At 32.2% G+C, this 27,141-nt stretch overlaps 1 protein-coding gene across 1 annotated transcript in view; it reads right to left on the bottom strand.

Annotated features, from left to right (window-relative positions):
• Positions 1–27,141, bottom strand: part of LOC126888179 (uncharacterized) — a 68,196-nt gene that overhangs the window by 26,900 nt on the left and 14,155 nt on the right. Inside the window, exon 2 of the mRNA XM_050656171.1 lies at positions 14,036–14,205. Within this exon, the coding sequence (XP_050512128.1) occupies positions 14,036–14,205 (170 nt within the window). The remainder of the gene's footprint in view (positions 1–14,035; positions 14,206–27,141) is intronic.

Raw genomic sequence — 27,141 nt, 5'->3', positions numbered from 1 at the left:
ACCAAGAAACTTTACAGAATCTACGATACTGATCTGGCTGTTATGAAGAGGTAAGGGTTGAAGAGTTCCTTTATAGGGTAATGCTACTGTTTTATCTACGTTAAAAGAGAGTAAATTAGAATCTGACCAGGATTTTATTGTGAGTAGATCAGAAGTTATAGTAGCAAGAAGAGTTGCGATATCTGAGTTGCTCCAAGTGATACTGGTATCGTCAGCAAAAAGAAAAACTTTTCCATCGATTTTTAAACTAGTGATGTCATTAATAAAGATAAGGAAAAGTAGAGGACCCAATACTGAACCTTGTGGTACCCCACATACAACATTTTTGAGACTAGAGTCTGTATCATTTGCTCTAACCAGTTGTTTCCTATTTTCCAAGTAAGATTGAAACCAGTTCAAAGAAATACCTCGAATTCCATAGAAATCTAGTTTTTTTTATCAAAATGTCGTGATTTACACAATCAAAAGCTTTGGCATAATCACAAAAAACAGTGGCAGTGTGGAGATTATTGTTTAATGCTTGATAAACCTCATGTAGTACAGAAAACATGGCATCGGTGGTACATTTATTATTTAAAAATCCAAACTGATTTTGTGATAAAATCTTGTTATCAACAAGAAAGGACATAAGTCGGGCTTTTAGGAGTCTTTCAATAATTTTGGAGAGTACCGGTAGTAATGCAATAGGTCTATAATTGCAGGCAATAGATTTTTCACCACCCTTATGAAGACGAATAATGCTGGCCGTCTTTAGGCACTCTGGAAATTTACCTTTCTCAAAAGAATCATTTATTAGAGAGATGAGGACTCCCAACACATTGTCTGGGAGATTTGAGAACATTTTTATGGATAGTCCATCGGTACTACAGGAAGATTTGCTTTTGATACTATTGATTGTTTGGATCAGTTCAGATTTACCAACCGGTCTTATAAAGAATGAATTCGAAGCCTTTCCTGAATTAGGGAGATAGAAAATGGGATCTTGTTGTGACACAATAGGTGATGTTATATTTTTACTCACATTAACAAAATATTCATTTAGATTTTCTGGGTCTGGAAGGGAAAATGTTTGAGCTGTGTGAGTTTTATTTCGAAGATCGTTTATTATGGACCAAGTTTCTTTTGCAACACTTTTGGAGCTTCTGAGACGATTTTGATAATACAATTTTTTAGCCGATTTTATAAGTTTTAAATAGATTGCCCTGTACTTGGTGATATATTCAGTAACAGAGACCTTGGTAGTAAATTTCTTGATATACAGTAGTGAACGCATGTTTTTGGCTGATATGCGGACACCTTTGGTAGTCCAGGGTTTGCAATGTTTTTGCTTAATTGTGATTAAAGGAAATGCTTTATTGAAGATACAGACCAGCTTATTCAAAAAATCACTGAAATTATAATCGACGTCCATGGAAGGCAAGTGCCACTCAGAGGTTAAGCATAAATTTTGGAATTTACGAAAGTTCCGACCGGAAAAAATCCTGCCTAAACGTCGAGTTTTCGAGGAGGACTTGCTAAAGATGTTAAGCTTCGTATAAACCGCTTCATGATCAGATAGTCCCGCATTAACAGTTGTAGCGCAGACATCAGGGGGTGAGAAATCTGAGACAATATAATCAATTATGGTAGATGAAGTTTGTGTAATCCTTGTAGGAGAATCAATGTGCATTGATAGACCATATGATTCAAATATGTTGACCAGGGATATTTGTGTAGCACAAGCAGCAGCATAATTAATGTTGAAGTCCCCGCATAAAATTTTTCTGCTTTTATGGGGCAGGTCATTTAACAAATTAAGCAGGTTCTGAAAAAATAGTCCCACGGAAGAGTCAGGTGATCTATAAATGCAAATAATATAAAGATTAAGGTTCTTACTGTAAACTAAGGAAAACTCAAAGAATGCTTCACTTAATAGAAAGTCATATTTTGTCACCAGAGAAAAATCATTATTTGTAGAAAGAATTAGGGTGCCTCCATGAGCTGAACTTGAACGGTCATACCTAGCAATAGTGGAATATTTTTCTACAAAAAAGGCTCGTTGACTTCAAGCCAGTGCTCAGTAACCGCAACTATCGGTGGAAACCCTAATTCCTCTAGAAACAGAAATAATTCATCAGTTCTATATCTTATAGAACGAATATTAATCAGAACCATGCTAAAGTTGTTATCACTAAAATAATTTGAGGATTCTAGTCCCTCAGAACACGTCGTGATGTTTAAAAATTTCGTCTTGGAGAGGCAGCGGAATAGTAGTTTCGGTGGCATTCCCTTGATTTTTGCAGGTCAATAATTCTTTCCGAAGTTAGAAAAGACCTAAAAGCAGCAAGATCAGCGTCTACCTCATCTGCACCAATTCCATAAGCATCATTAAAATCTAGAAGAATTTTTCGTAGATCTTCACTCTTTGTAGGAAGTCCTTCGGAAGCCAGAAACAATTTAACACTTGTGTTGGTATACCCATCATAAAATACTGATGCAGGTTGGTCGTGTAAATAAGCAAGATGAAGTTTAATGGCCTTTAAGATATCCGGTTCCCTTAATCTGGCTAAAAAATATCGACTATTAGAGTTATTGGTTAATCTAACTCTTGGTGGGGTCAATGGATCGAGATTAGTCGATGGTTTTATAGTATCTTTCTTAATGAAATTAATATGGATATGGAACGCATTCTTAGTTTTGCAAATTTCGATGGCCTGTTTGTCTGTTTGTATGTTTGTGCTCTGAACTTCATCTTTGTTGTTGCATAAACTGCTATTTGAATTTTCCAGGATAATAGGACTTCTGATATTCTTCGGATTCTTATGTGACTCAGATGAAAGCGTTGGTTCGGAATATGAAGATTCGATAGACCATTTAATGTTTACACTAGGTGGCCAAATGCCCTTATTAAATAATAGGTTAATAGATGTTCTAGATTTTATACCTATTTTGAATGAAGAACCAGTTGTTGTGTCGGCATCTTTAAGGAGGGCATAACATCTTATATATTCCTTGATACCTAGCTTCTCTTTAATATAGTGAACCACTTGTATAGGGGTGTATATTGGGCTCAAGTTACTAATAACTACAAAGTGACACTTATCTTCTGTAATTTTTGACTTTTGCTCTGCATTTGCTTCGAAATGTTGAGGCTCTTCAGTCTGGGTACTTGAGGTGGCATAACATGTATTTTTCTTCAATACCTCTTTTTTCGTTGGTATGGTAGATAGACTTTTGGTAAGATTGCTCATTTGATTTGATATTTCATTGATGTTTGAAGAGAGCCTATCTAATCCCAACTTAATATCAGTTGAATTTGATTCTTGGATTTGAACCTTAATAGTCTCATCTGAACCCCCGAAAAAAACTGACGATATATTAAAAATATCATGTTCCATCTGCCTAACAGATTTTAAAAACTTTTCAGGATTCAGCAGGTTATTTAGTTTATGGATCTCATCAATTTTTTTCGTAAGATAGTCCAGTTTGTCGTCATTTTTGGTCAACAAATCGTAAGTCTCAATGAAAACAGGCAAATTATCAGTAAGTTTCTTAGTAACTTGAGTTAAAGCTTCAAAGTTCTCTAGTGGTATTTGATTTTTTGATAAATTGGTTATTTTTTCGTTTAAATATCTTACGCTAGGCGAGTCACATACCGTACAAAAGAATCTTAGATGGGGAACTTTTTGTTCCAATAGGGCTTTAGTGGTGGACTTATTTAATTTTGTGCATCGCATACAGAAATTTCTGCGGCAATCTCCATCGCACCGCAATCGATTATATTTATCTGAATCCGCAAACTTTTCAAGGCAGTTGTCTCAGTTGTAAAACATGGTTTCAAGGTTAGATATGCAATAAACTGGGTCGAATGAAAATAAACAAAAAAATTGAACACTTACACTAGTTTCACAAGACTCCAAAACAAAACAATAACAAAACAAAACATTTAAACAATGAGCAGCTGGCCGATGCAAATCAAAACAAAACACAACCGACTGACTCCGCGGCCAAAGACTGACTGAACAATTTTTTTTAAGCAAATTCACAAAAATAATTTTTTACTTCGAGAAATTTTTTTTAGATAAAAGACAAAAACAGAGTATTTGGAATGTTCATTTAAATATGGAGTTACTACAAACAAAATGGTATCTTTGGACGGTGAAATGATTGAGAAAAGCAATAGGTTTAAGTACCTAGGATCGGTATTACAGAGTAATGAAGAAATAGATGGAGACGCATGCAGTAGAATTAGGGCTGGATGGATGAAGTGGAAAGAAGCGAGTGGTGTGTTGTGTGACAGAAAAATTCCAATGAAACTGAAGGGAAAATTCTATAAAACAGCCATAAGACCGGCTATGATGCACGGAACTGAATGTTGGGCAGTGAAAAAGAAAGAGGAACAACGAATGCATGTGGCGGAAATGAGAATGCTTAGATGGATGAGTGGAGTGGAGTATATTAGGGGAAGTCTAGGTGTGGCACCAATTGATGCCAAAATGAGAGAGCATAGGTTAAGATGGTTTGGTCATGTTCAACGTCGAGACGTTAATCACCCAATACGAAGAATAGCTGAAGTGCAGATTCCTGGAAGGAGTAGGAGAGGAAGACCAAAGAGGACCTGGGGGGAGACGATAAGGCAGGACATGTTGGTAAAGGGGATTAACATTGATATGACCCAAGATAGAATTGTGTGGAGAAATGCAATTAGGGAAGCCGACCCCGCATAGGGATAAGGCAAAGAGAATGATGATGATGATGATGAAATTTTTTTTAGATAGTTTGGGACATTCTGAGCAAAAAATGTACCTTGTGATTTTTCTCTAAAATTGATTGTTGTCGAGTTATACGCGATTTAAAATTTGAAAAATGCGAAAATGTCCATACAACTCGACAACAATCAATTTTAGAGAAAAATCAGAAGAAACCTTTTTTGCTCAGAATAACCCAAATTATCTAAAAAAAAAATCGTTCGCAATGAAAAAATTATTTTGTGAATTTGTATAAAAAAAATTGTTTAAACAATTTTTGGAGCACGGCACCGCCCGGCACCTTGTGGATATGTTATAAGGACCTCTTTTTGAGTAAGTTTGTGCAAAAAAATCAATCTAATCGAAATAGTTTCGCTAACGGGGTTTACGATACAGTTGGGCTATAGCGCTAATTGTTAATAATTAAAAATAGCTGTTCTGTAATTAAATAATGCCAAAAATCTCTTCAGGACCTTAAAGAAGGGGTTTGAGACTTGATTTATTCACATTTTGAATTTCAAAATAATAATTTTTAATCGAGTTATTAAGCCTTTAAAATAGCCATTTTCGCATTTTTCAAATTTTTAATCGCATATAACTCGACAACAATCAAGTTTAGAGAAAAATGACAGGAGATCTTTTTTGCTCAGAATGATCCAAGTTATCTAAAAGAAAATTGTTCCAAATAAAAAAATTATTTTTGGGAATTTGTTTAAAAAAAAATTGTTTAAACAATTTTTCGACCACGGCACCGCCCGGCACCCTGTGGGTATGTTATAAATACATCTTTTTCAGTAAGTTTGTGAAAAAAAATCGAATCGGAATAATTTCGCTAGCGGGGGCGACGATACTGTCCGGTCTAAATGCACTTCACAGAATTGAAATCGGATTTTTTAAGCAGCCTCAGCAATGTTTTAAAGTTATAAAAAAATTTTTGGCTTATAAACAAATTAGTGCTGCGTCCAGGACTGGGTGCTACAGGCTCCTTTGTTTAGATGGACTTATCCAAGTTTTTTTATGTATTTTGACCAGTAGAACAAGAATTTTTTGGGTAATAGTTGATCCGGATGTCGATAAGATTGTTATAAACAAGGAATTATGAGGAATTATATAACATCGATTTTTCGCAAAATATAACATTTTTTTATATCTCTTGGGTAATTCTAAGCAAAAAATGTTCTCACAAGTTTTTTCGTAGGATGCATAGTTTTCGAGATAAACGCGGTGGAACGTTCAAAAAATCGAAAAATTGCAATTTTTGGCCGAGAATAACTTTTGATTAAAAAATAAAATAGCAATTCTGCTGACAGCATTTGAAAGTTTAACTCAAATTATACCGGTTTTATTGCATTGCTAAAAATTAATTTTTTATTATTAAACAAAGCTATTTGTTTATAAGCCAAAAAATTGTTTATAATTTTAGAACATTGCTGAGGCGCCTTAAATAATCAGATTTTAATTTTGTAAAGTGTATTAGATAGGTAGAGCACCTCTTTATATGTAAAAAAATTAGCCAACTTCTAAATGGTCTACTTTTTGTTCAGAAAGATTTTAAAAAATTTGAACTTATAGGTCTGGATCCCGCGTATGAAAAAAAAGTTGATTAATAGCAAGCTGAAAATTTGTTAATAGCTTAAGGGTGTCTAGTCGGATAAACTTTGATATATGGGAACACTGGAACAGGGGCAGTTTTAATTGTGGAACAGGTTAAAAATTTGGAACGGTCACACCACGAAAACGGCACATTTATTTTGTCCGACAGAACAGACTTAAACTCTCCGAACAGAGATTAAACTCTCATGCAAAAATCAGACTGCTATTTATCACCTGTCATAATTCCTATCATTTGACATATTCTACATGTTCCACTCATTAAAACGCCCATTTGGTGATAAATAGCAGTCTGATTTTTGCATGAGAGCTTAATCTCTGTTCGGAGAGTTTAAGTCTGTTCTGTCGGACAAAATAAATGTGCCGTTTTCGTGGTGTGACCGTTCCAAATTTTTAACCTGTTCCACAATTAAAACTGCCCCTGTTCCAGTATTCCCATATATCAAAGTTTATCCGACTAGACACCCTTAAGCTATTAACAAATTTTCAGCTTGCTATTAATCAACTTTTTTTTCATACGCGGGATCCAGACCTATTATTTAAAAACATTTATATTGCAAATTTATTATGCAAAATCTATTAAATCGATTTTAATGAAATTTGGTAGTCCATTTAAGTAAGTTCTAATAATTTTCTAACCGAACTACTAAGGTTCTAAGTGCCACCAAAGTGGTTAAGAAACATTGAATAACATCAGGCGTATTTTGCCCCCTTATTTTGTATTTATTGCTATATTGCAGAAAAGTTTATACCTTAATACATTTTTGACCAGTCATATATCATACAAAATTTAATTAGCTTTATTTTATTTCTCTACGACTTTGTTCCAAAACGAACCGTTTTAAAGTTATAACAGTCTCGTGTCAACATTAGGGATGGCGGTTTTTGACAAAACACCGGTTTTCGGTTATACCGGTTTTTTTTTGCTTACGGTTTAACCTGGCGGTTATAACCGGCCAAAAAAACCGGTTTTTCCAAAAACCGGTTTTCGGTTTTTTTAATCCAATAGATTACAATGTTACATTTACAATGCATTTTAGTTTGCGATACTCCACTCGACTCGATACTCGATATCAACATGATCAAAAATTAGTACTATCGAAAGAACATCAATATCAATATAAATAAAACACAATAATTTAATAAAACCATTTTATTCTATTAATTATTATATTCATTTATTATTTTATTATTATTATATATTAATTGATTATTATTAATATAATATAGCGTAAGATTAATATATACATATTGCAATAATATACAATTTAACCCAACCCTTTCAACTTATAAAAAATTTCCCAGACTCTTTCAAATGGGATTTAAAAAAAATAATATCAACATAAATATTTTACTTAAAAATAAATTGGATAATGCAATTTATCTTTTATTTTTACTACCATCAAAAAAAATGTATCATGTATTTCTTTTAACACGTTTGTATATTTGTATAATAGGTACATTTTAACTCATTTAATACTTCCTGTAAGGGTGTATCGTTTTGAAAACGTAGGGAAATCCTTGGAGCTTCGTATTCGTAATCGGTAATTCGATATTCATAGTCAGAACATTATTTTTGGTAATCAGAAAAAGTCATTCACCCACTTCCAATGTCAAGAGTCAAGTGTGGAAAATGGATGATGTTTGCGTCTACTTCAACCAGATCACTTCTTATGTAAATATTATGATTACAAATACCTTTTCAACGAAATATTATAATAAAACTTAATTGTTTCTTGCTGATGTGAGTTTGCACTTTGAGTTTGCTTCTGTATTTATAAAATACAATTTGAATTATGGTTTTGTTTAGAATAAATACTTGAGAATAATAATTATGTTTGGGATCGAAAATAATACCTAACCTAATCCTAATCACCGTAAAAACCTAATAACCGGTTTTTACTTTAAAAAGAAAAAACCGGTTATAACCGGGACAAAAAAACAACCGGTACAACCGGTTATTGCGAAGTAAAAAAACCGGTTTTAGGTTAAAACCGGTAGGTTTTTCCCATCCCTAGTCAACATTGTTTCGAGAAGGTAGTGTTTTGGTGCGATCAAGCGATTAGGCTAATTACTTTATAATTGCTATCATTTTTAGTAGTTTCTTTGTTTATTTTGTAGAAATTCACAAATAAGGTAAGGTAACTTATTATTATTTAATATGAGCAACGATTCCTTCTGGACCGCCCGCTTTGGAATCTAAACAAACAACGGATATGGAAAAAACAGTTGAAAGGACGTATGATTTAAATAATAAATTTTCTGCTAGAGATGTAGGGCCTTATTGTGTTTTTTTTTAGAAAGCACAAATAAAAACATAGGCAAGCTTTTTCCGGTTAGAATAGGTTTTTATCTTCAGCAGGTAGATGAATTTAAAAGGGACATTCTTGATGTCAAACCGGTTGGCTTAAAACGTGTCAAAGTTATTTTTAAAACCTTTAATATTGCAAATTCGCTAATTAGTCATAAAATTATTACTTCTAATGAACTAATTGCATATATTCCTAAATTTTTCAACCATAAAAAAGGCATAATTAGAGAGGTTGATAGCTTTTTTACGGAAGATTTTATTTTAAAGGCGATAGAATCTAATAGTCCAGTCACAGAGGTTAAACGTTTAACACGGAAAGTAGTTAATAATAATACAAATAAAATCGAATATGTAAAGAGACAGCTGGTTGTTTTAACTTATGCAGGTAATAAAATCCCTGATTGTGTCAAAATTAACATGGTAAATTTTCCTGTCGAGCCGTATATACACCCAGTAGTACAGTGTCTACAGTGCTTGCGCTTTGGACACGTTCAGTCGCAGTGCAGGGGTAAACCGCGTTGTAATCAATGCTCTAAATATCATTCAAAAGATTTAAGTGTGATACAGATGAGGTATTCTATATTAACTGTCAAAACAGTGGGCATCCTTCTATTTCTAGAGAGTGTCCTGTGTATAAAGAGCAGTTTGAGATTAAAAAAATAATGGCCTTCGAAAATATATCTTTCAAAGAAGCTGAATTTATTTATCTTAATCCTTCGTACGCTAAAATAGCTACCAACAATTGATTCGCCATATTTAATAACTTAGAAAATTTCCCTGAACTTCCCACTTCTACAAACAATGAATCTAGTTATTTATTATCTAATCCTAAAACTAATCGAACCAGTTCGTATGCACAAGATTCCACACAGAGTAAGAAACGACGAAAATACAGTTCTCCTCCAGTTTCTCCAACTTTGACTCCTACCATTTTGCCGGTGCCAAAGCAAAGAATAGATCGGGTTTACACTTCAATTCTACCAAACCCTTACCGTGACGAATTTATGACATTCAAAGAGAAAATAATTAGCCAAATATCTGCTTTCGTCATGGACACAATAAAAATCCAAAATCGATAAATGATAATAATATTATTAGTTTTATTAATTCAATATTTGATAAAGTGAGCAATAGTGAAGATGTAATATTAGAAAATAGCAATTATAATATAACCGAAAATGACAGAACAAATCAATAAAAACATAGTTCGAATCCTACAATGGAATTGTAGATCTCTTTTGTCGAATCAAGCGAGTTTATTACAATTTTTAAATACGACGGACTGTGATATCTTAGTCTTATCAGAAATCTGGCTAAAACCGGTTTACGATTTCCGTCTAAAAGGCTATAACTCTATACAAAAATTGAGGAATGATGGTTATGGAGGTGTTGGCATTTACATCAGTAAACAATTTCACTTTACAAAAATACCTATTAATTACAACTTTAATTCTCGTATAGAAGTATGCGCAGTTCATATTCCTAAATTAGAAGTAAATATTGTATCAATTTATAAACCGCCAGACATAAAAGTAAGCAAAGAGGATTGGTCTAATCTGTTTGAACAATTTGGTGCCTCTACCATTTTCTGTGGTGATTTCAATGCTCACCACAGCTCATGGGATCCAATTCTAGATGATAAGAATGGGAAAATTTTAGTAGAAACCATGGACAATTTTGATTTAGTAACTCTAAATGATGGTACGCCTACCCGAATGTCCCCTAATTGTCGTAAATCTGCAGTAGACTTAACAATCATATATCCTCATCTAGCTGATAAAATATCATGGGAAGTAACATTGGATACTCTGGGCTCAGATCATTTCCCAATTACTATTGAAATTCAGACAAATTATTCGTCAATTCTAATTAATCCCACGACTAAGTGGAATGATTTACGGGCAAATTGGCAACTCTTTCAGAATAATATAGAAGCAAATTTTGCTAATACCTCACTAAATAATTTTAAAAACAATACGGAAAAAATAGCATTTCTTTTTGATTAAATTGCATCGGCAGCTTCCGGTTCCATGCCAGAAAAAAAACCATTTACACCACGTACCAAGCTGCCTTATTGGTGGGATGAGGAATGTAAAAATATGATATCGAAGCGCAAAGAATATTTACAAAAATACAAAAAACTGTCCAATTTTGAAAATTACATAGCTTATCAAAATATAGCTGCTACAACTAAACAACTCTTTACACAAAAACGTAAGAATAGTTTCATATCATACGTAAATCAACTGAATAAAAGTACACCAATTAAAAAAATATGGGATGTGGTTAGATCTATTAGCAATAAATCCTTTTCCAAAAAAACGCTTCCTCTGTCTGAAGACTTAATAAATAAAATATTAGATAATTTAGCTCCGGCATCTGTTTCTAATTTTTTTTTCGGAAAATAAAGATAAAAAACCTTTATATTATGAAAAGTCTGATTACATGTCAAAATCTTTTAATATTTCTAAGCTTGATATAGCACTTAAAACTTCTCGCAGTACGGCTCCCGGATTAGATGGTTTCACTTACAAAATTTTATCTAGTCTTCCACAGGTTGCAAAGCTATACTTACTAAATATATTTAATGATTGGTGGATGAAGCAAGACTATTCAGAACAAATTAAAGATATTATCATATGTCTCATTCCTAAACCACAAAAAGACTTAAGTTTACCCTCATCTTACCGTCCAATTTCTTTAATGTCATGCTTTATAAAAACGTTTGAACGATTGATAAAACTTAGGTTAGAACATTTTGTTGAAAGTAACGCTTTATTACCGAGTGCGCAATATGGATTTCGGAGGGGTCATGGAACTATATACGCTGTAACAAATTTAGTGACGGATATTCAAATTTGTTTTTCAAAAAATGAATACTTGCTCTGCTTATTTATTGATTTAAAAGGAGCATATGATGTCGTAGATTTGAATATTTTGTTGAAGAAAATGATTCAAATGGGTATTAATGCCAAAGTATCAACCAATATCTTGTATATGTTCAAGGATAGAAAAATATATGTTCGAGACCACAATAACATATTACATGGACCACGCGTTATATACAATAGTCTGCCTCAAGGATCTATTCTAAGTCCTTTACTTTTTAATATATATACAGCTGATTTGCATGATCTGTTGGATGACAATATTAAAATAATACAGTACGCGGACGATATTTGTCTATATGTCACCCATAAGACGTATGATCTCTGTTTGCAAAAAATGAACCATGCTGTGAGTTGTTTAAAGAGGTGGCTTTCCTATTCTGGTTTTAGTATATCGTCTGATAAATCGGTCCAACTGTGCTTTACTAGGCACAGATTACGGACACAAGATTTTATTACTATCGATGATTATACTATACCTTCAGTTACTAATTATAAGTATTTAGTCATTGTCCTGGATAGTAAATTGCTATGGACCAATCATATTAGCTATATTAAGCAAATATGTGAGTAAGGTCTAAATTTACTTAAAGTTATATGCAGAAAAAGTTGGGGAGCTCACCCTAATACGTCTCTCATGTTCTGTAGAGCTTACATAAGATCGATTGTGGATTATGGGTGTACACTATACGGATCAGCTTCTACCAGTAACTTAAACATATTGGATCGCATCCAAGCTAAAGCACTTAAGTTATGCTTGGGCGCGATGTTGTCATCACCAAATCATGCAATTCTTGCTGAAGCACAAGAACCTCCTCTATATCTTCGTAGACAGTATTTAGCTGCAAAACATATGGTTAAATATAGGTCATGTAATATGTATTTGTCTAATAAACTTAACTTGGTTAATATTGAAAATCTCACCAATCGTTACTGGTCAAAAAAACGATCCCCTCCTTTGGCTGATGCTTGTATTGATACCTACCCCTATGAAAAGTGGATTCATAACCACAGTAAATACCCACTTTACGAATGCAAATATGACACCTTAATTGTCAAACCGAGGGTCATATTCCCTGAGTATTCAAATCTATCATCCTTAAATAATGTGATCTTGAAATCCATTTTGGGAGCACAGGATAATGAAGTTGCAGTATACACAGATGGATCAAAGACTAGGGACAGCTCGGGTTTTGCCTTTTATGTACCATCCACTGGTCATACACAGCTGCATCGTGTGGCGAACTTTACTTCTATCTTTACAGCCGAGGCATTAGCAATTAAAAGAGCGCTGCAATGGTGCTTAGAAAATCAGGTTCAGAAAATTGCTATTTTGACAGATTCTCAGTCAGTACTATTGGCGTTACTTTCTCACCCAACAAAACATTATAAGAACATTATAATATATGACATAAGGAAAATTATTCAATATCTGGGAAAGCTTGACAGAAAAGTTCGTTTCATTTGGGTGAAAGGACACGCTGGTATTATTGGCAATGAGCATGTAGATATAGCAGCTAAGGACGCGTGCCATTTAGAGAATATTATCTATGTAACAGACGCAAAAGATCTTTTAGCGATTTTCAGAAATAAAATCAGAAGCGATTGGGAATCATTATATACAAGTATTAGTGAAAAACCGCAAAGTCACTATTATAGGATACATAGAGATTTGCCAAAGAACATTCCTCATCTCACCTTCCCTGTATCCAGACAATATTCTTCAATCATTACTAGGTTGAAATTACATCAGGGTCGTTTCCCGGCGCACTTACACAAAATAAATATAATAGATTCGCCTTTATGTTCTTGCAATAATATGTCGATAGGCGACTTAAACCATATATTTTTCGACTGCACTAAATATACACTTGAAACATTGGAACTAATGACGGAATTAAATAATATAAAATTTCCTCTCCCAGTAAATATTTCAGCACTCCTTGCTTCATTTGATAAAAGAGACTATGATATATTAGTTCATTTTGTGATTAGGACGAAAGCAGACATTTGATCTTTCTTAGGTTATAGTCTGTGTGACACACACACACACAAAGTTATAAGCAAAGAAAGCAGAAAAAAATCGATGTTTTTCGAAATTTTTAAATATTATAATTTTTTTATTAATGTTCCGGGCATATTTGAGAAGGAGCATAAGTCAATTATTATTACTGAAGGTGTCACCTAACTGTATCTGCAAAAATCCGAATGCCACCTCTCACATCCAAAAATACACGTTTTTTTACAGATTAGTCCTGGTCTATTAGTCCAAAAAATGGTTTAAACATATTGAAACACCTAGTATTCGCACTCCATTCTCAGAATGTGCTAGAATAGACGAAGATTAAAGGGAATTGGAGGAATATTGAAAAAATCAAGTAATAGCTTCATGATATCACGATACCTGCATCACGTTAACGACTAAGAAGAAGAAATATTTATGACAATAATAATTGTGTAAAATTTTTATTTATGAAAAATTACCCGACTTGTATTACCGTTGCTGCATCTTTAATTTGCCAGTCAAAACATAATTTTACAGCAACATACAATATATTATGGTATCTTCCCATCATGCAGACTTTACCATTATCGTCTTTATTTTCTTGGTGATATTTTAATATTGTTTTAACAGCTTCAATTGCACTTTCGTCGGAGTTTTTCTCAACTAAAACATATAATCTTAATTCTAAAAGTAGACTGGCAACAAATATAAGGAATTTTAAATATCCCTAAAAAACGCCAAATTTACACTTTCACGTTGAAAGTTTGGTCAATGATACTTCTCGATGTGTAGATTAAAAAAGTCCGTGGGACCTGGGTCTGAATAACTACTTTTCTCGAACTACAGCCTTCTGAAGTTATTGGATTCGAGTGCTCGGTTTATACGTTAAGTGCAATAATTCACGGTCAAGTGAACGAAAATATTTATTATTGGAAGAAGAGAGACTCATTTTCTTCATGTATACTTGCATCTTGTATATGAATTTATGGTCAAAAATAGATGCATCGTATTTTAGTCTTCAGGAAACCTCCGAAAAATCCTCAGAAGACTAAAAAGTGCGATATAAAATGTGCTACTAGAGCGATGTAAGAATTTTCATGTTTTCATGAACCCTTCACAGTTATGCAATACCAGCAAAGCTGCAGTTCGGTCTTATCTTTAGAATACTACTTAGCAGTGACGGATCTAGGGGGGAATGGGGTAATTCCACCCGTAACATACTCCAGAATTAAAGAAAGAAATTGTTCTTCATTGAACGGGAATGAACGAGATGGAGCCGTCAAAACACATTTATAACCAAAGACCGGATGGTGCGAGGAAAATACGTAGGCCCAAAGTACGATTTAAGGACAGGTGGAAGACGAGTTACGGGTGTTAAGAGTGCGAAATAGGAAAACCAAGTAAAAGGATATGAAGGAATGAAAGATGATTCTTGAACAGGCCGAGGTCCACCAGGGGTTCTAGAGCCAGTGATGATGAACTTTTTAATACCAAATATTGTACAATGGAAGATGCTCAACAAATATTACAGAGGAGGTTATTAATTCTTAATGTTGTACAAGCTAGAGTTGAGACTGATTAGAAGAAATGGTCAATGGAGAAGGCTTCATAATCATGATTTTGCATTTTTTCCTGTTTTCGACTTAGAATAGTACCTACCTAAAAACCTTACGATTGAGGTATATCAAATTAAACTGGCACCGTTACATAAAAGATAAAATCCACTCCTGTAGCTGGCTGTATACCATAAATCACAAAAATGCCAAGTTTCTTGTAAAAGGTATATATTAAAATAATATATATATAATATGTAATATATAATATATAATATATAATATATATATATATATATATATATATATATATATATATATATATATATATATATATTGATACATGTATCCATGTGACTTCCAAAGTAGATTACTAAATACTAAATATTTTTACCTACCTAAAAACCTTACGATTGAGGTATATCAAATTAAACTGGCACCGTTACATAAAAGATAAAATCCACTCCTGTAGCTGGCTGTATACCATAAATCACAAAAATGCCAAGTTTCTTGTAAAAGGTATATATTAAAATAATATATATATAATATGTAATATATAATATATAATATATAATATATATATATATATATATATATTCTTTATATATATATATATATATATATATATATATATATATATATATATATATATATATTGATACATGTATCCATGTGACTTCCAAAGTAGATTCTCGTAATACGTTGTTACTTCATATATACCGTTATGACTTCCGATTTCGGAAGTCACAACGTTTTGCCTATATTTTTACGAATTTGGCTACTAGATGGTATCAGAAGGCTTATATTAAAAATTTCGCTGGAAGTCATATCGTATCTAACATACTCATAAGATCAGATTTTAGTTCGACGGTATATCACCAGCGCTAGTGTCGCTCCCGTGCTACTATACAGGTTATGTACACAACGCGTAGCGTCTTCCGTATACCACACCGCTCGGTGTGACTTCCGTTTTTTGGCAACCCTGTGTAACGGTTTCCAGACATTTATCTGTTGTAGATTCGCGGTCCTAATCGTACTTAGTGTTTTGTGTGCCTTTTGTTTTTAAACATGAATAATAGCAGATCTGCTTTACTTTTAAAGTTAGCCTTAAATGAAGGTACAATAAGTGATTATATATCTCTATAATTATATATTTTCTGTACTTATTTCAATCTATAATATTTACTTACCTATTTACTTATATAAATTCATTTTTCTCGTGTTTTTGTTTACTTCCTTTTTTACAATGAACTTCTAATTTAATCTACACTCACCGGCACGAAAAACGGGCACCCTAAAAAAATGGGTAATTTTTGATGTCTCGTATCTCCCAAACCTTTGGTCCGATTTAAGTAATGTTTTTAATATGTTATAGCCTTATTATTTAACAATATAGCTATGATAACATTGTTGATAGACAGGTAAATTTTCATTGTATACCGGGTGTACCAATCAAACTGGGTTTTTTTCTCAATTTTCACAACACCCTGTGGAATATTCTAGCCTTTATAAAATATTTAAATTAAAGCCTAACTATAGCTCCAGGTTTTATCAACATTCTGTTTTTTTATTCATTCGCTTACGTTGGATAATAAAAAAGTTAAGGACTTTAACAACTAGCCATGTTCTTTATCGATACAGGTGTTTCTAAATATAAGTGCGACAAATTTTAAGGGGTAATTTCTGCATGAAAAAATAATGATCGTGTGGCAAAATAATTTTATATTTGCAAGCATTTGCGGACATAGCTTTATCAAGTAAACGATCATTATTTTTGCATGCAGAATTACCCCTTAAAGTTTGTCGCACTTATTTAGAAACACCATGTATTGATAAAGAACATGTTTAATTGTTAAAGTCCCTAACTTTTTTATTATCCAACATAAGCGAATGAATAACAAACAGAACATTAAGAAAACCTGGGGCTATAGTTGGGTTTTAATTTCAATATTGTATAAAGGCTAGAATATTCCACAGAGTGTTGTGAAAATTGAAAAAAAAAACCAGTTTGATTGGTACGCCCAGTATACAATGATAATTTACCTGTCTAGAAACAATATTATTACAGCGATATAGTTAAAGAATAAGGCTATAACATATTAAAGAAATACTTAAATCGGAGAATAGGTTTAGGAGATACGAGCCATCAAAAATGACCCATTTTTTGGGGTGCCCGTTTTTCGTGCCGGTGAATGTATCTATTAAATAATCTAAATTATTTTTAAAAATCTTATTAAAAGCTTAAATACAAGAAATGTAGGTAAATGTTCTCATTTAACGAAATTTCCGAAAATTGTGTATTTTTTTGACCCAAGTAGGCTGAAAAATCGATTTTAGAGTTATTGTTATTTCGAAAGTAATAAAACGTGTAAAAATTACAAAAAAATTGAATGTACAATTACAATTGAATGGAATTAAATACACGATAAAATGAATCAAGAGCGATAAAAAGTTTAAAGTAATAAATTCTAGTAATAATATAAAATGCAGTAAACTCTCTCTTAAGGGGGTAGGCGCAAAATCTCTGTCCAATGCTATTTAAATACATTTATTTTTTTCGAATCCTGAGAAAACTAATAAATATTTTTTAAAACATACACCCTGAATGAAAGATAACATTATTACGGGGGACCGAAAGTCCCTTAGAATAAAAAAAAGTTTCTTTTGAATGAAATATTCGAAATTAAAAATCACACTAACTTTTCTCTTGTTTTTTCATCCCATTATCTTTATTAAAATAAACATATATTAGGTATATAAGTTATTAAAATAAACATTATATAAGTTTTCAGGGACTTTCTGCCCTCGGTAATAATGTAAGCTTCCATTCTGCGTTTAAATTTTTCAAAAATACTTATTAGTTTTCTCAGAATTCGAAAAAAATTAATGCATTTAATTAGCACTGGACTAAGATTTTGCGCCTATCCCCAACGAGCACCTCCTCTATACGGACGGTATTTAAAACAAAATTCATTTGCCGATATACTGAGCCTGTACTCTTCCGGACAATCCCTTAAAATGATGTGTACCTAAATGAAAAAAAAAAATACATAGATATTTTTTCCAAATATTTTAGAATACAAAACTACAATATTTATATTTTATTATTTCAAATTAACACAGAGATGACAACGAGTGATATTTAATAACTCTTTACCTTATCAGCAGTAGGTAATAAAAATCTGGTTCTAGTGTGGGATCCGTCATTAAAATATTTTGTGTGTCGGTCATTAAAAGAAATATGACACCATAACGCGTTGCTCTAATAATACTTTAACATTGTTATTATGTTGTGACTAAAAAATGTTAACGGAATGTCTGCTTGGCAAAAGAAAACATCGGCACAATATCAATTTTCTTCTTTGATATGTTACCTATGTGTATGCCAAATTTCATGTCAATCTTAAGTGGTTTTTTAAAATTTATGGGTTTTGCAATATTTTACCGTCAGCGAACGGACTAATAGAAGAGGATCCGATATAAGGCCGATCTGCATCGATATATTTAATGGATAGCAATAATTATTGGATATGTAATTTAGTATGTTAACAATTATAAAAAACAAGGGGTGAATGATCTAATTTTCTTCTGACTATAATCAATTAATAATTAATAAATGACTTTTATCTACTCTATGTCATATTATAATATATAAATTTTTAGTTTGTGAAAACTGTCATTATATATAGCAGTGCTTTAAAGTAAGCATGAAGTAACAATGTATTTTAAATGGGATTTACTTTTTCTCACTGTTTTTGACACACTTTCATATAATTAAATATTCTTTCTTAACTTTCGCGTTTCATGGTGATGACATCTTCTTTTTCTTCAAGTGCCATCTCCGCGAAGGAGGTCGGCAATCATCATAGCTATTCGGACCTTGGAGACGGCTGCTCTGAAAAGTTCGTTTGATGTACATCCGTACCATTCTCTCAGGTTGCGCAACCACGATATTCTGCGTCTCCCTATGCTTCTTTTTCCTTGAATCTTTCCCTGCATAATGAGTTGGAGCAAGTTGTATCTCTCTCCAAGTGTAATATGTCCGAGATATTCCAATTTTCTGGTTTTAATTGTATTTAAGACTTCCATTTCTTTATTCACCTTTCTCAGAACCTCTTTGTTTGTGACGTGTTCTGTCCATGATATTTTTAGAATTCTTCTATATACCCACATCTCGAATGATTCCAGTTTTTTCATTGATGCCGCATTCAAGGTCCAAGCTTCCATTCCGTAAAACAGAGTCGAGAAAACGTAGCACCTAGCCAACCTTATTCTTAGCTCTAACCTTAGATCTCTTGTGCAGAGCACAAGAGAGTTGATGACATAATGAGCAATAAATTACAAAAAAAAAATTTGACAGTTTTGTGGTTTGAAAGAAATTAGAATTTTTATATGTCACAGTTCTAAGAATTGTAGAACAGAAATGAATTCCAGTGACGAAGAGTTACAGTATTTTTATTTGTTTATCGTAGATAAAATATTGTATGAAATTGTGCGTGAAGTACTTTTTGCGAACTTACGCGATGTATAGCACTCACTCCGTTTCATAAATAACTATTTTCATATATTAAAAAAAAATGTTTCGACCCGGGTAGATATTATTCCAGATTTTCAGATTTGGGCACAGAGTTGGATTGTTGGGGCATATATGGAGAGCAGGTAGCGCAACAACTATAAACTCAATTTTACAATGGAGACCCAGAGTTAGAAGGAGACGCGGAGGAACTAGAATAAATGGTTACAGGAATTAAAGGAAGATTTATATAGGGCAGGAATTAGAGACTAGCAGAAAAACAAAAGAGGATAGAAAGAAATGGAGAAGCATAGTCAATAGTATCGAGTAGCAGATTGGGAAAAATCTGCTCGAAAAAGATGGATCTAGATAGCTTTTTAGCGGGTAATCCCCACCTGGAGGGTTTAGCCATTTAATTTTTTATTACATATTATTATTGATACATCAAAAATTAAAAGGACGGTGCCTGTAATAAAATCTAAAATATTAAAATTTTCTATAAGTTCAAATTTATTTATTAACATTTTTGATATAATTTTCATAAATAAATGACTTACTATTAACACTTTTTTAATTAATTCCAATAAATCCATTTTACAGCAATAATAATATATTAGTATTTTTGTTAAAATAAATATCAATCATATTATCATAAATAACACAGGTTTACAAAAAAAACTAAATTTCGGACAATTTGACGAAACCATATGACAAGGGGGTTTTTGGAGTGGCTGATCACAAATCCGGGGTCTGCTCACCTCTATCGTGTCAAGTAAAGGTCATTTCAAGGTCAAATCAAGATAAATCGACAGTCGCTCTGAAAAAGTATATTGGGGGTTCTTGGGGTCGCTGAAGATGAATCCGGAGTCCGCTGACCTCTATCTCGTCTAGTTCAACGTCATTTTAAGGTCAAATCAACATAAATTGACACAATTGCTCTGAAAGTATAGGGAGTTTTGGGGTCGCTGATCATGAAAACTGCGGTCCGTTGAGCTCTACTACGTCATGTAAAGGTCATTTCAAGTTCAAATCAGGAGGAGTTAACAAAATTGATTTGACCTTGAAATGGCCTTTACCTGACGTGGTTGAGCTCAACGGGCCCCAGTTTTGTGATCAGGGACCCCAAAAACACCCTAATATACTTTTTCACAGCGATTGTGTTGATTTATCTTGATTTGACCTCGAAATGACCTTCAGCTACGCGTGATAGAGGTCAGCGGATCCGGGATTCGTTATAAGCGACCCCAAAACCCTCCTAACATACTTTTTCAGAGCGACTGTCGATTTATCTTGATTTGTCCTTGAAATAACCTTTACCTGACGTGATAGAGGTTAGCGAACCCCGGATTCGTAACCAGCGACCCCAAAAACCCCCCTAGTCATATGGTTTCGTCAAATAGTCCGAAATGTATTTTTTTGTATACCTGTATAATCAAAAGAATATCAATATTTTAATTTAAATAGACAACTTTAAAACACAGACAACTGTATTCACAGTAAAAGTTTCAAAAGATCACACATTACGCTCAAAATAGGAGGTAAATCTAGCAGACGAGTCGTTGTGACTTCCAAAATATGACAACACCGCTGGAAGTGACAACGCGCCTTGAACTACCCTATATATGGAAGCCATAACGTATGCTGTACGCTTCGGTATATACGTATATATATACAAAATTTATTTTGGTAAATCCTTTCCCCTCAATAGGTAGACCCATTTTATAAGCCCCCCTTTTACCAAATACACAATTTTTAAAAAATAATTCCTAGTAGAAAAGGTGGAAGTCGGACAGCCTCTTCTGTATACCGGAAGTCACAACTTAACGTGCATCAATATATATATATATATATATATATATATATATATATATATATATATATATATATATATATATATATAATATATATATTAAATTAATATATACCTTTTACAAGAAACTTGGCATTTTTAAAAGATAAAATAATTACAGACAATGACGAAGAGTTTCAAATTGATGAGAATATGGATGAACCGGGTTTCATAAGAGTTAGAATATTTTCTAGATTTTGGCAAGCTAGAAAACACCAAATATTCATTTCCTTCACGGATGATGATTATGAGCCTGCAGAAGAACCGATTAGCGGGTACTATTTATCGTACCTGCCAATCTGGTGCGAGAACTGTGGGTCCTTGTGCTCATATAACCAGTGTGTTACTGTTTTTACGCTTTGCAAGACATCAACCCAATGTTAAGTATCCTGATAGGTCGTAAGTTAACACGACATATGATGCATCTAACCGAAATCAGCAAAATATTAACGTACAGAGATAGTCGAAGATGACTAAAACCCGATTTTTCCATAGACAATTGTAATGAATATTTACAATTATGACATATAACAATTATTTATATTATGACATATGACAATTAACTAATATAAATGGAAAATAAGCCACAATTTAACTAAAAAATGATTTTATTAACATCTCGACGTTCATATTATACGTCTTTGTTACAATAAAATCAATATTTTAGTTAAATTGTGCCTTATTTCCCATTTAGAATAGTTAATTACAAAAATGCCCAAAAGAAATAGCTTCAGAACAACATTAATATTTAGCGGTATATAATAGCGGTAATACCAGGTACTTTGTTTTTTTCGTATTGTGATCAAGTCCATGTTCTCTACTTGACTTATATCTGGTATGCGGGACAAATTTCATGTCAGGTACTGTATTTTTTATGCTCCGACAACTTTTTGTTTAGTTTTGGACCGTGTTACGAGGGAATTCCTCCATTCCCCCTCCTAGATCCGCTACTGTTCAGTGGTATTCTAAAGATAAGGCGGAACTGCAGGTTTGCTGGTATTGCATAACTGTAAAGCATTCATGAAAACATAATAATTCTTACATCGCTCTAGTAGCACATTTTATATCGCACTTCTTTAGTTTTCTAAGGAATTTTTGGAGGTTTCCTGAAGACTAAAATACGATGCATCTAATTTTGACCACGAATTCATATATAAGACGCAAGTATGCATAAAGAAGATGAGTCTATCTTCTTCCAGTAATAAATATTTTCGTTCACTTGATCGTGAATTGTGCACTTAACGTAAACCGAGCACTCGAATCCAATAACTTCAGAAGGTTGTAGCTCGAGAATAGTAGTTATTCAGACCCAGGTCCCATGGACTATTTTAATCTACACATCGAGAAGTATCATTGACCAAACTTTTGTTAAATTTGACCGGGACCACTTTTCCATAACCTTTGTAGGTTAAGTTTTTTAGTTTTGAAAAACGTATTTTCTAAATCGAAAAGAAGCAGTTTTAAAATTCTTAGATCGTTTACAATGTGAAAGTTTAAATCCAGCGTTTTTTAGCCATATTTCAAATGCCTCTTCATTGTTGTCAACATTCAAAATCGAAATTTCATGTCATATGTTTTAAAGATTAAGCTCTAGCAATGAAAATTCCATAGTGACCGGTCAAGGTAAGTGAAACATTTTATTGATCTCATGAGCATAGTAAAAATCGCGCAACGTTTTTTTATTTGATAGATTTATAGAAACTGCGACAAAACGCAAAAATTGGATACGAAAAGGCCGGGGTCCCAAAATTGACATTATCAGCAAAATTCAGCTTGTTCGCATGATTTTAGATGTCAAATCTTAGACGACTGGACTCATAGGGCAGTCAATGAGGGTATTTGGCTCCGAATTTCATCTTACTACATCGATTTACTTGATATTTTCACAGTAAGTAGGGAATAGCTCAAGAAAGAAAGTCTACCCTATGTCGATGTGCGATTTTATCTTGGTGGTGAAAAATATTTTGGTTAAAAGAGTCACGGAAGTTGCTAGAGAACCTAATTTTCAGCAAAAACTGTTCTATAATTCTTTTTTGAAAACTCAATACTTTTAGAGTTATTCGTGATTGAAAATTGGCCATTTTCATTGAAAAATGACACCTTTTCGGACGGATTTTTGCGAATACCTTTAAAACTATGCATCTACAAAAATACTATATAAATTATTTCTGTAGGTTATAAAAAACAAAGAGATTCGTTCCTTCATAAATTTTTTAGTTAAAATACAAAGAGGGATATGGTAGGTAAGAAGAGTTTGTTTTTTTGCTGCATGCTCAAATCGGTGTATTCAACTTGAAATAACAGAGGAACTGTCGATTATAGGTGTATAATGATGCTAATAACTTTTGTAGTGCTTGAAAAGACCTTTAAAATGAGCAGAACTAAATGTCGATTACATTTAAACTAAGCGAGATAATCTGTAAAAAAGTTGATGATTAATGTATTTTAAGAAGAAATGAGAAGTATATTTAACCCCTCATCCATCAGAATTTAAATTGGACTGGATTAAAATAAATGGTTTAAAAAAAATAAGATTAAATTATAAAGCGCATTTTTAAATTTTTTTAAAGATCTTCTTTTTCCTCCATGTAACTCGAAAAAGATAAGAGTTCCCAAAATAAATACCACACAAAAATGTAGGGCTTTTTCAGATCTCTTATCACTTTCAAGTTACATGGAGAAAAAGGAGATTTTTAAGAAAATTTAAAAATGCTCTCTATAATTTGATCTTTTTTTTTTTTCAAAAACCATTAATTTTAAACCCGTCCAGCTTTTTGAATATAGAAATAACACTATAATAAAAGGTATTGTGGAAGGAAAACGATGCATTTAAATTTTCGTGGATGGATGTTAAAATTACTTCTCATTTTTTCCTAAAACACATTCGTTATCAATTTTGTTTGCAGCATATCTCGCTTAGTTTTATAGGCCAGGGTAATAAGGCAAAAATATACCCTGTTCGTGACACTCGAACAGCCAGGGTAAAGAAGCGTTTTTTCGACAGGTAATACCTAGGAGAACAAATTGTAACTATTTCCTGCTTAGGATCTGGCGGCCATTTTTATTTATAAACAATTTAATGTCAAAAAACGGAATTTTTTCCGTTTTTTGTCAAATCAATGGAAAACAGTGTACCTTGTGGTTACATTAGTACAAACATCTTCGAGAGCATGGGAAAACCTTTAAAATGACGTATTACAAAGTTTGATATACTTATTTTTTGTTAATATAATTGAGAAAAAGGGTCTAAATTGCAAAAAAAATTAATTTTGCAATAACTATTGTAAATATTAGTGTACAGCTTTGAAATTTTTGTCAAATGAGGGTTCATTGATGCTTAACACGTGACAAAATGTTCGAAGCGATTAATTTAATTGTTTATATTTTATTCAAATTGTTTATCCCAGGGAGCTTTTTTGCAATAACATAAGTCAGAAAAACAGAATGTTAGAACCATCCTGCAGGTATCAAATGAAAGAGCATAAGCTAAACTTTCAAACTTGTTTAAAAAAGTTAAGAAAGAGTGCATTTATTAGTAATAAATAATTATGCAAAAGTCTCGTCAATTTTCCCTTATAAACAATTTGAATAACTTTTTTGTTATGGTCGGTACAAACATTTTTTTAAACATTCTAAAAGATGGTATTTTTACACGAACTTAATAAAAAATAATTTAGCCTAGCTCAATTAGGTCCAAAGTTAGCAACATTTTTTTTTAATTTACAGCTAATTTGTTTATAATAAATAAGGATAAAAAATAGCGCTCTTTCGCTTTTAAAGACACGAAGTATTCATAAAAAAATTTTGGCTTTATTTGCTTTTCAAGGGAGTCGTCAATAAAGCTTCAGAAATGAAGTACAAACGCGCGAAAAGTAGAAGCATAAAATCCATGCGACCTAAAATTGAAATATTAAATTCAAAATCCTACAGTTTTTTGTATATTGGGAGCCAACCAATGGATTTTAATGTTTTTTTAATTTGTCTGTACTTTTAGCGTACTTTACAAGTATGAAGTCAGTTGATTCATAAATTATAATAAACAATTTCATTTATTTAAACGAAAAAAAAACAATTTATTCAATTTTTTATCCTGTTTTAGGTGCACAACTACCAAGTAATGCAAGTATTTTATGTATATAATACTTGATAAAAAATTGTTATGAATATAAATATATATATATATATATATATATAATATACAGGGAGGGGCTAAATTATGGAATAAATTCATTTTGGAGAAAACCCACGAAACAGGTCGATTTTTAATTTTTATTTTTAAATTACAATTTTTTGGCATATATTTCATATTAGTGTCGTCTTCCACCTGAGCGTGATGACGTAATCGATGATTTTTTTTAAATAGGAATAGGGGTCGTGTGATACCCCATTTGAAAGGGTGTTCAATTCTCTAATCAGTAATATAATCATTAATATCATTAGTTGTACAGGGCGGCCAAAAAGATCATTTTTGAATTAAATTAATCGACGAAAACTGAAGAATGTATACAATTTATTTATCTCAAAATACTTTCTATTGGTGTCAGAAAATTAAAAAAAAATGTTTATTTGGCAAATAAACATTGATTTTCGCTTAAATTAAAAATGTTAAAACTGCAAAGAGGTTGTTTGTGATTTAATTTAAGCGAAGAGAAATGCTATTTGTGAAATAATTTTTTTCTATTTACTGACAGCAGTACAATGTATTTTGAGTTAAATAAGTTACATACATTATTTTTTTTGCGTCAATTAATTTAATTCAAAAATTATTATTTTGGTCACTCTGTATAAACAATTATATTATTGTTTATATTACTGAATAGAGATTTGAACACCCTTTCAAGTGAGGTTCCACACGACCCCTATTCCCGTTTAAAAAAATCATCGATTAGGTCATCACGTTCAGATGGATGACGTCACTAGTATAAAATATATACCAAAAGATTGTAATTTAAAAATAAAAATCGACCTATTTCGGGACACTTAGGCACTTAGGCGATCTCAAAAATACCATACTTAATGGATCTTACTCCATTAATAACAAAGATACTGGGTGTTTTATCTATTTTGCCATTTTCTTAATTGGTTCATAACTTTTTAACCACAATGTATATTTATTTTATATTTGGCACGCAAATATCATTTAAGGTGTACAATAAATTAATTTATTTACAATTGTAAAAAATCCAGATCCGGATTAAAAAATATTGAAAAAATGTTCCGACTCCAAAACAACACCCTGTACATTATTTTTTTTAAATGGATTTTTCAGTTGAAAAGAGGGTGAAAAACTAAATTCAGTGGTATAATTTGAATTTTCGGCAAAATGATTTTTCTGGTGAAATTTGGAATTTGAATTCTGAAATTAAGTGAATTGCGAGAGCTATAAGTAGAAAAAAATTGAAATACAGCTTACAACTTGTTAACCTCACTGTATATTGATTTTATATTTAACACGCGAATATTCTTTTAGGTGTCCAATCAATTAATTTATTTACAATTATAAAAAATCCAGGTCCGGTTTAAAAAATATTGTGTAAATATTCCGACCCAAAAAACACCTTGTATATTAATTTTCTTTAAAATGGATTCCGCATTTGAAAAGAGAATGAAAAACAAAATTAGTGGTATACTTTGAATTTTCGACAAAATGATTTCAAGTAATTTGAATTTTGTAATTCATTGTT

Source organism: Diabrotica virgifera, chromosome 7 (genome assembly GCF_917563875.1).
Source record: "Diabrotica virgifera virgifera chromosome 7, PGI_DIABVI_V3a".
Lineage (NCBI taxonomy): Eukaryota > Metazoa > Arthropoda > Insecta > Coleoptera > Chrysomelidae > Diabrotica > Diabrotica virgifera.
This window is presented reverse-complemented; position numbering and strand designations above follow the sequence as displayed.